Raw genomic sequence first — 9,703 nt, 5'->3', positions numbered from 1 at the left:
TAATGATGAAAAGAGGGTAAATCTTAGACAAAGATAATCTACTCTAGATCTAAGCACCATGAGTGTTGAAATCCAAGAGGTTGAATTTATATAACAAATCTCAGATGGAATGGAATACCTTAAATGTAAATGGTAATCTTACAACTTCAGCATATCGTTTCGTATTTGTAGAAACAAAGAGGATAAAGTATGATTATTGTTGATGACTATCAGATTTAGCTTTATTGATTCAACGAAGGGGATTGCACAGGTTTGCAATCCTGAACGTGAGCTGCTGCTGCTTCTTCTTCTTCTTCTTCTTCTTCTTCTTCTTCTTCTTCTTCTTCTTCTCCTCCTCCTCCTCCTTCTTCTTGCCCCCAAGAGACCTTTTCTATGTCTTCTCTGTTTTCTTTTCGGTTTCTCTTTTTTTTCTTCTTCTGCCTGACCTTCCTTATATATATAGCCCATTTCCCCTTTTACCCAACGGCCAACGGTTCTTAACCAGTGTGCCATCTCATGGCCATACTCCTTCCTTACACGCCCATATGTTACGTTCTTCCGTGTAAGCCTTTTGATAGCCTGATCTCGACAGCAGCCGAGATGCTCGTCACCACTACGCCTCGTGGACACGACCATGGCTTGGCCGACCTCTTACCGTTTCCTTTAATAATAACCATTTGGTCAGATTTTGACCTATACAATAGTTGGTTACGTAAATAATTAAAATAAAAAGATAATTATGTGACGGCAATATAAAAAAGAATTGAAGCGTGAGCATATTTTTAAAAGGGTATTGACTAAATGAGATAAATGGTGCTGATTTCACCTAGCCGATACGTGTCTGCTTTCCATATGTGTGAAGGATTTGAATCTTGATCGACTGTTATAGTACCGACCACTCATTTAATTTTCTTCTTATTTAGCAGTTATTATACAAATTATCAGGTGAAAAAGAAAAATAGAAGAAATTTGTGGTAGATTTTAAAATCAGAAGTCAGTAGTATTAGTAGTGGTGCTGTGTGGTTTGGTGAGAGAAACAGAGAGATAGAGAGAGAGAGAGAGGAGTTATGGTAATGGAGACAGCCATTTGTGGCCGAGTTGCTCTTTCTCCCCATCAAATCTTCCAACCAAAACCCGGTAAACCACTCATCTTTCTCTCTCTAAAATACGTTAATTGTTTGTTTATTGAATCTTTATTGTGTTTCACCAAGAATTGCTCGTTCTTTCCAATAATAGCAATTTTAATTGGCGTAGTTAGTTTTGTTGAATGTTCCTGGACCTCATTTTGTTTGAAAATTTATGGATTATTCTTGTTTTCCTGAGGTGGAGTTCGTGGATTCTTAACTTTAGAGTGAAAAAAGAGAGAAAAGGCTACTGTCTGAACTTGATTTAAAAACCCCAATATCTAGTGAATACCCTAAAGTACCAGTAGACACTCCAATACAGGAAAAGAGAGTGTCAATTGGGAGCTTGGGGTGGGGTGGGGGGTGGAGGGGGTGTAGAGATAGGGTTCTTGATGATATTCATCTTCCTGAGACATTCATAACAGCTTCAATAAAGAGTAAAATTGAACTTTGAATTTTTACTAGGGAAGAAATGGGACTGCGTTCTTTACTAGAAAGGTCTGAAATATGTGAGAGAAGCATGAAAGTCCAAGTTGAAGGGCTGATTTTTTATCTGCATCTTTTGCTAGCCAATCATCGTTAAACCTAGTCATTAATGCTTTTAGAAACTATTGAACATACTTCCATTTGAAACTAGTGAAGTATGCAGTTGGTCTAAGAGAAACGTATTGATTTCGAGATATCATGGATTTAATGACTAGTATTATTTAAGAGTATCAATTCACTCAGTAGTAAATTACTTTGTATCTAATGTATAGATAATTAGAATTTGTGTTTATATGATGGAGAACTGATGAATTACCACTTTGTTCTTTATGAATGTTTACTCACACATGTTTGTAATTTGGCATAAAATTTAATTATCTGGGGGTTATTTGATACAGGAGATACGAAACCTCGTCAAAAACAATGGAGAAATCGGAACACATTAATGGCAATGCCTATAGCAGGAGTAGGCAAAGGTGGTGTGTTGGAGAAGCCTGTTATAGAGAAAACAACTCCTGGGCGTGAATCTGAGTTTGACTTGAGGTATGGATTCCTCAAATCTGAAGTAACGTGTTGTTTCGACTGACTCAAGGCTTTATTGTTCTTTCATGAGTCCAAATTCTTTTTATTCTTCTCTTTCACGCGGATGTGGTTTCCATCAGGAGACATCTAACTACTTCCCATGGATAACAGTTTATTCTTCTCTTTTTCTTTGAAAACTGGAACCGTGCCCATATGTAGACAACGAAATAAATTGTCGGTCATAAGAGCTCTTTAGAGTTAGACATTAATTAAAGTTAAGTAATACTAACTCCAGCCTTGTAACTTCAGATGATCATCCCCTCTCTCTTCCTGACCCTTCTCCAAAGAGAAAAGGGAAAAGAACTTCTTCTCTCTTCTTTATGTACGATTGGTGAAAGGAAGCACCCGGGCATGCTTATCATGTTGGAGTCGCATCCATATATACAACCACGTGTGTCTGTTCATTCTTTAGTTGCTATATTCCCGTTCGGCGGACCTGTTACTACTTCCTTCCGCGAAACTACATTTCCCTTAAGTAAAAAGAAAAAACAATAACTCCCTGAAATGCTTTTGAAAAAACAATAACTCCCTCAAATGCTTTCTATTGATATGGGAACTGGGCTGCTATATGTCAAATATTTGAGGTCATTCCATCCTTCTTATCTAATTTAGACAAAGACTTTCAATGCTTCGCTCTCCATCCTCTTTATATGGTCTTTGCAAACTGGCATACTATCAAGCAAAATGGACTATCAAACTCCAAACTCCAAACTCCAACCACCACAGCATCCAGCCTTCACCTCTAGTAACCTATTTTACCCAACACCAGTCACATGTTTAAAAACCACAGCTCATGTGATATCTGTCAGGAGGCAGGGCTCCAATCAGAAGAACGCTTAAATTTTTAAAACAGAAAAATGAATTTTCAACTCCCTGAACAATCATGTGATCTTCAAGCACCATAGACATGTGCGGGGCTCTTAGTGTTGTACGTTGCACAGACATTGCTTGGTTGTTGTTAAGGTGACGTGTAAATACTCTGTACAACAGGGATAAGGAGGAAGATGGGAAGGGAACAAAGAGGAGAAAGATAACAAAATTGGCAGCAATTCAAGAGAAGAAACAGAGCAACAGTTTCCAAATAATGGTTATTGCTGTAAAGATGAACAATCTATCTACAAACACAAATCTGGAGTACTTTCTTTAGGGAGCACCGTAGAATTTTCCTTTAGGCAAGAAGACCAATATATCTCACACTAAGCACAGAGGTCGTATTTATCGTTTATTTCTCATGGATAAGTTATAAAAGAGTTGAATATGGCTCAGACCCCAAAGAAGACCAGAAGCTTTCCTTTTGACGATTACATTACTTTATTTTTTTAAATTTAAAAAAAAAAAATCCTGGTGACGAGACTGCATATCAAGAGAACTGCATGTAGGTATCTGGTTGCATTGCTTTACCTTCTGGGCGAAATGTATGATTAATAAAACTTTATGTACAAAGAAAATGCAATGAGTAACTATCTATTAGTACTATAATTTTTGTCTTCCTTTTGCAGAAAATCAAGGAAGATGTCCCCGCCCTATCGTGTGATGCTGCACAATGACAACTACAACAAGAGGGAGTATGTAGTTCAAGTACTCATGAAGGTTATACCAGGGATGACGGTGGACAATGCTGTTAATATCATGCAAGAGGCACATTACAATGGTCTTGCGGTGGTAATAATCTGTGCTCAAGCTGATGCAGAAGAGCATTGCACGCAGCTAAGAGGCAATGGTCTGCTAAGCTCCATCGAGCCTGCCAGTGGAGGTTGTTGAAAAAAATGAACCTGATCGGTGGAGGCTACACTTTGCATAGATATTGTACATAAATGTTGAGAATGGAATAGTAAGTACCTCATTACCTCTAGATCATATTACCCGTAAACAATGTCAGCACCGCAGATCAATGAGTTTGTATACTGGAAATATATCGATCAATTAATCAACTATGCCTCAATCCGGAATAGTTGGGTCAATCCGTAATATGCATCCTCTATCTCTATTCCCTTCTATCCAAGTCGATTTTATTCATTCCGTACTAAATCGTTTGCCACTCCTACATTTTAATCCCAACAAATGGATATCACCTATGTGAATTTTTTTGCTCTCGTTGAAGTTTTTGTGTTTTGTATTACTAGAAATAGAAGAAAGAGTAGAAGGACTTACCTTCTGGCGTGAGTGTTAGGACAAAGCATTTTATGCTAGTTACTGAAGAATGCGTTTAATATTGAATTCTTAATAAGGTGGGAAATTTACACTTCCAACCAAAAACGGTATAAATTTAATTGCCGACTTAATCCAGGATATCCCATCCTATTCCACCTTATCCCATCAAACTTGAGATTATTTTATCCCACCTCCCACATGGTATAAATTAGTCCTGGGATTATAATTCGGGATAATTTAGTCTGCGTACCAAACGACCCCTTAAAGAATTGGTTGATTAAGATATTTAATAAAATTAATTAGAAGAGTCTAATATTAAAAAGGCAAATAAGTCAAATTGTAATATTTTATATTAATAATAAATAGGTAAAAACAATAGTTATGAAAAAATTAAGATAAGGAAGGTAGACGTAATATCATAAACCATACGGGAGAACCTGGTCCTGATGAGATGTCATCATATGGCCATATCCATTAAAATTATTTGCATTCAATAATCATAACAATCTCGCAAAGGAGAAGGATCAAATGTTACTTTTAGAAAGTTAATTATGTAGCTGTAATGGAGGATCGAACTGCTTATAGGTGTAGTATAGAAATTAATACCGCACCATGTCATTGGTTTCTTGACAAAGAATGTCTTTGCTGCAGTTCCCAAACAAAGCTTTAATATAATTAAATACTTATCTATATAAGTATTATATCACATCACATCAATTTGTCATCGTTATATGCTAAATTGAGGTAAGAAATACATAGTAATTCGCATGTTTAAGTTATAGTAGCCAAAGTTTTTTCTAACATACTGATATCATATTTAATAATTTTCATGTAAACAACGGATCCAACGAGAGTGAATTTTTTTGTGTAGCAACTATATATAGCCAACTTCAAGTATTGATTGCTCTAACTACCCGCCGTAACAATGGATAGAGTAGTAGCCGTGTAATTAATTTGCCAACTACACTTGCAAGATGCAGAGCAATGGATAAAATCCAGCACCATACACTCACCTCAACATTTAAAGGGGAAAAGGTAGGAAGATTTTTCTAAATATTTATTATGAAATATGGGTGAGAAATGGGTTATAATCTTCTTGCACAACTAGAGTTTTTATTCTATTTGTTTGGATCTTTTCTAATATTTAATTACAAAACGGACCTACTTAAAATATAATTGTTATACAAAAAAAAGGTTTTGCCATTTTAACTATTTGTTTGTAAATATTTATTCTATGTTTACAAACTCTCTTATTGATATGATTTGTAGTAGTACCATAACCGAGTTGACTTGACTCAATGTTTTGGAAGGATGGATTTCGGTTACACCAACGAGTACATTAACCTTTGAACGGGTTTAGGTGAAATATACACTTAGGGGTCGTTTGGTTACCGGTTAGAGTTATGCAGGTATTAGTTATACATGTATTAGTTATGCAGGGATTAGTTATGCAGGAATAAGTAATGCAGGGATTAGTTATGCAGGTATTAGTTATGCAGAGATTATTTTTTTGAATGTTTGGTTTGTTGTATTAGAAATTGATATACATTATATAAATTTTAAAGTAAAATGCTTGTTTACAACTATACCCCTGGCCTTCTTTTGCATTGTTTTTTCTCTCTTTCCATTTATGTAGGAAACAATTTAGTTAGGAACTTTGGGTGTTACTTTCACTTCTTCGTCATATATACTACTGAACTATGTGAAGTTTAGACATATTTGATTTTCACTTCTTAGTTTTGGTATTTCCATTTTCTAGTGGCTTCTCCAGTTTGCTTTTGCTAGTTTGTTCTTTAAAAATGAGAGAAGACAAGGTATATAGTTGGCAAGTGAAAGCAAGTGAAACCTGTTGACGGGTTGGCAGAGAAATAAGGAAGCCTTATGTGTAAAGTGATAGGGGTAAATTTGTCATTTCAGTATTTTATCCATGTATTACTAATACATGTATTAGTTATTCCATCTTCTACCCCGCATAAAATAATACACAGATTGACTCATAACTTATACATGTATTATTTATGCATAATTGAAAAATGTCAACCAATCATGGTATTAGTTATGCAGAATTTTATACAAAATAATTATTGCCTACCAAACATGATATAAGTTATGTTACCCCTTATACATGAATAACCTTTCTTCTAACCAGCTACCAAACGACCTCTTATTGGACAACATTGACAGCTTTAATCTAAAACACAAATGGAGCTGAATAATCTAGCTACTTATATGAAATAATTAATACCATATAATTAAAAAAAGGGGAGAGGAAAAGAATAAGGACAAAAATGATTAATAAAGAAGAGGAAAAGCAATAATTAATGGTAGCAATATCTTCTCTTCTTTTATAGTTGTAGAAGAGAGAGCAGGTATCAAGCTTCTTTCTCTGTTTTAAATGCTTTTGTTTTGATTCAACAAGTCTGACGTGAGCCCCCTCCCTCTCTTTCTTTTCCCTTCCCTTTCGGCTTTCCCCTCCTTCTCCTTCTACTTATATCCACTTCTTCTTCTCTTTTCTTCTCCATTCCTTTCATTCTTCCATTTCCTCAAAAAATGGCCCAATTTTGCTTCTTTTTCCTTCTTCTTATCTCTGTTATTTTCGTCCCCTGTGCTTTCTCTCGCTCCTTTTCATCTTCAAATCCACACTCCCAAAGCTTTGACGTAACAGAATTCATTAAGAAAACTGTTCAAGTTCTGTCTCCTACTTCTCAAACTTTTCAACAAGAAGCTATTAGAAGTACCCCTTCTAATTCTTCTTCAATCTCTGTTTCAATTTATCCTCGTTCAGCTCTAGTTAAGCCACGTCATAAGGACTATGAATCCCTCACTCTCTCTCGACTTGAACGTGACTCGGCTCGAGTTTCCTCACTGACCATGAAACTCACCCTCTCACTCACCAACTTTACTCATTCTGATCTCAAGCCGGTTCAAACCATGTTGCAACCCGAAGACCTTCAAACTCCTATTACTTCAGGAGCAAGTCAGGGCAGCGGCGAGTATTTCACTCGGCTCGGGTTTGGCCAACCGGCTAAGGAATTCTACATGGTTTTAGACACTGGTAGTGACATCACGTGGCTTCAATGTGAGCCGTGTTCCGACTGTTATCAGCAGTCGGATCCAGTTTTTAACCCGTCGGGTTCTTCCACTTACAGTCGGGTCTCTTGTGATGATGCTCACTGCTCTGCTCTTGAGGTCTCCGCTTGTGGTACTAACGCGTGTCTTTATCAGGTCTCGTACGGTGACGGCTCGTTTACCGTAGGAGAGTTTGCTACTGAAACAGTGTCGTTTGGGAACTCTGGTTCTTTCTCTAAAGTTGCTATAGGCTGTGGCCATGATAATGAAGGACTCTTCGTCGGCGCCGCTGGTTTGATTGCTCTAGGTGGCGGCACTTTATCTCTACCATCTCAAATCAAAGCGTTGTCGTTTTCCTACTGCTTCGTGGACCGTGACTCTGCTTCGTCGTCAACGCTGGATTTTAACTCGGCACGGCCCGGTGACTCCGTAATTGCTCCCTTACTCCGTAACTCGAGAAGGAGCACTTTCTTCTACGTCGGACTTACTGGAATCAGTGTCGGCGGCCAGATGTTGTCGATTCCAGCGTCGGTGTTCCAGGTGGACGGAAGTGGAAATGGCGGGATCATCGTGGACTCCGGTACGGCGGTGACTCGGTTACAGACCACCGCTTACAATGCTTTGCGTGATTCCTTCGTGAAATTCACTCAGAATTTGCCTTCCGCCGGGCAATTCGCCCTGTTTGACACTTGCTACGACCTGTCGTCTATGAAGAAAGTGACTGTTCCGACGGTGGCGTTCCATTTCACCGGAGATAAAACGCTGTCGTTGCACCCGAAGAATTACCTGATACCGGTGGACTCGTCGGGGAAATTCTGCTTGGCTTTTGCTCCGACGGAAGGGTCGCTATCTATTATTGGAAACATACAGCAGCAAGGGACACGTGTCAGTTATGACCTGGCTAACAACCTCGTTGGATTCAGTCCCGACAAATGTTAGAAAATTAGTAGTAATTCCGTATTAGTACGTAGAAACTTTGTGAGGAGATAAAAGAAAATTCGTAGCTGCTTGTTTTACAAATATTAATTAATGGTTGTAATTTGTAAAAACTTAAAAAGCAGAACTTTGTTTGAAAAAAAAGAAGAGAAGAAATGAAAAGAAAAGGGAGAAAATAAAGAAGTATATAGGTGGCTCCATAATGAAATACTACTAATTAAGTTATGGATGGTAGGGTTACTCTTTCTTTTAAATAAAAAAAAAAAACTCTGTATGAAATTATGGTGTAGTATTTCAATACTCACAGGAAAGTGTAAGGTGAGAGATTGAATAGTAGTAGTTGGAACTTGGAAATGATTGTATGCCTGTAATTAATATGAATTGTGAAGTAGCTCTAGAAAGAGCCATTGGCTGGTGATTCTCATAAATACAGTAGCCAACTTCTACCACCAAATTAATTCATGACCCATAATATCTATTGCTCCCCGCATTAATGATACATTTGTAATAGTTTAACTTTTGTGAGATCAGTAAATTGAAACAAAAAAGAGTTATGAGAAAAAACTTACACTTACTCGTGAAAATGTGTAATAATTAACTAATGTTAGAAGACTTGTGTTGTTATAAATAGAATCCTATTTATGGTGAATGTCCATATTTAGAGAGATTCTAGGGTTTATTATTTGGTGGCTAAGTTACCATCTCCCTATAAATAGAGGGTTATACTCTATTGTAATTTACCCTAAAATTCAATAAGAATTCCCTCTCTCTCTCTCTTTCTCTGCAATATGACTCTTGTTCTTTTATTCTTTTACAACACGTTATCAGCACGACACTCTAACCAATTGAGTAGAAGCTTTGGGATTGAGCATAATGATTGTCAATTATTCCATGAACTTCCTTCATGATTAAATTCTGGATTTAAGGTAAGTATTTTACCGTATTTTTCTCTTTTATTCTATACTTTGATTTTAAATACAAGCAAAGACAACAAAGTTTGATTATAACTCTAATGGAGTTTGTAAGAAATTATAACCACCTGAAGTGGTAAAAGTTTCTATGTCTTGACATGATCAAATTCATGTATGATTATGGGCACACAAAGTGGAAACCCGTCCCATTGAATTTGCTCCATTCTCATTCTTTTAAGAGAATGTGATAGCAGTATGTGATAAGTATGAAAGAAGACAAAATTATCACTATGAATGTATCAATGGATGTGGACGTGGCAATAGACGAAATTATAATCGTCATCATTGTGATAATGAGAATAATAAGGATTCTCAAGATAATCCCCCACTTGTGAAAATATTTGTCATCGATTTGACATGAGATTTTATAAAGCACATATAGATGATTATGGTCTATTCATGATG

At 36.8% G+C, this 9,703-nt stretch overlaps 2 protein-coding genes across 2 annotated transcripts; both read left to right on the top strand.

Moving 5' to 3' along the window:
* LOC109223601 (ATP-dependent Clp protease adapter protein CLPS1, chloroplastic) lies at positions 953-4,168 on the top strand. Its single transcript, XM_019387981.1, has 3 exons — positions 953-1,116; positions 1,988-2,132; positions 3,671-4,168. Exons 1-3 carry the CDS (start codon positions 1,047-1,049, stop codon positions 3,930-3,932), a joined length of 477 nt encoding a protein of 158 aa, XP_019243526.1. The 5' UTR covers positions 953-1,046; the 3' UTR covers positions 3,933-4,168.
* On the top strand, positions 6,680-8,805 carry LOC109223600 (protein ASPARTIC PROTEASE IN GUARD CELL 1). Its single transcript, XM_019387980.1, has one exon. It carries the CDS (start codon positions 6,873-6,875, stop codon positions 8,328-8,330), a length of 1,458 nt encoding a protein of 485 aa, XP_019243525.1. The 5' UTR covers positions 6,680-6,872; the 3' UTR covers positions 8,331-8,805.

The sequence above is a fragment of the Nicotiana attenuata genome, chromosome 3 (assembly GCF_001879085.1).
Source record: "Nicotiana attenuata strain UT chromosome 3, NIATTr2, whole genome shotgun sequence".
In the NCBI taxonomy this organism is placed as follows: Eukaryota; Viridiplantae; Streptophyta; class Magnoliopsida; order Solanales; family Solanaceae; genus Nicotiana; species Nicotiana attenuata.
Note: the sequence above shows the minus strand (reverse complement) of the source record. Positions and strands in the feature narration are given on the sequence as shown.

Bases quoted from the DNA above. Each gene is read 5' to 3' on its own strand.
- LOC109223601 (XM_019387981.1), top strand. From the start codon at position 1,047: ATGGTAATGGAGACAGCCATTTGTGGCCGAGTTGCTCTTTCTCCCCAT. The intron at 1,117-1,987 runs GTAAACCACTCA...TATTTGATACAG, and splicing joins AATCTTCCAACCAAAACCCG to GAGATACGAAACCTCGTCAA. The intron at 2,133-3,670 runs GTATGGATTCCT...TTCCTTTTGCAG, and splicing joins GAATCTGAGTTTGACTTGAG to AAAATCAAGGAAGATGTCCC.
- LOC109223600 (XM_019387980.1), top strand. From the start codon at position 6,873: ATGGCCCAATTTTGCTTCTTTTTCCTTCTTCTTATCTCTGTTATTTTC.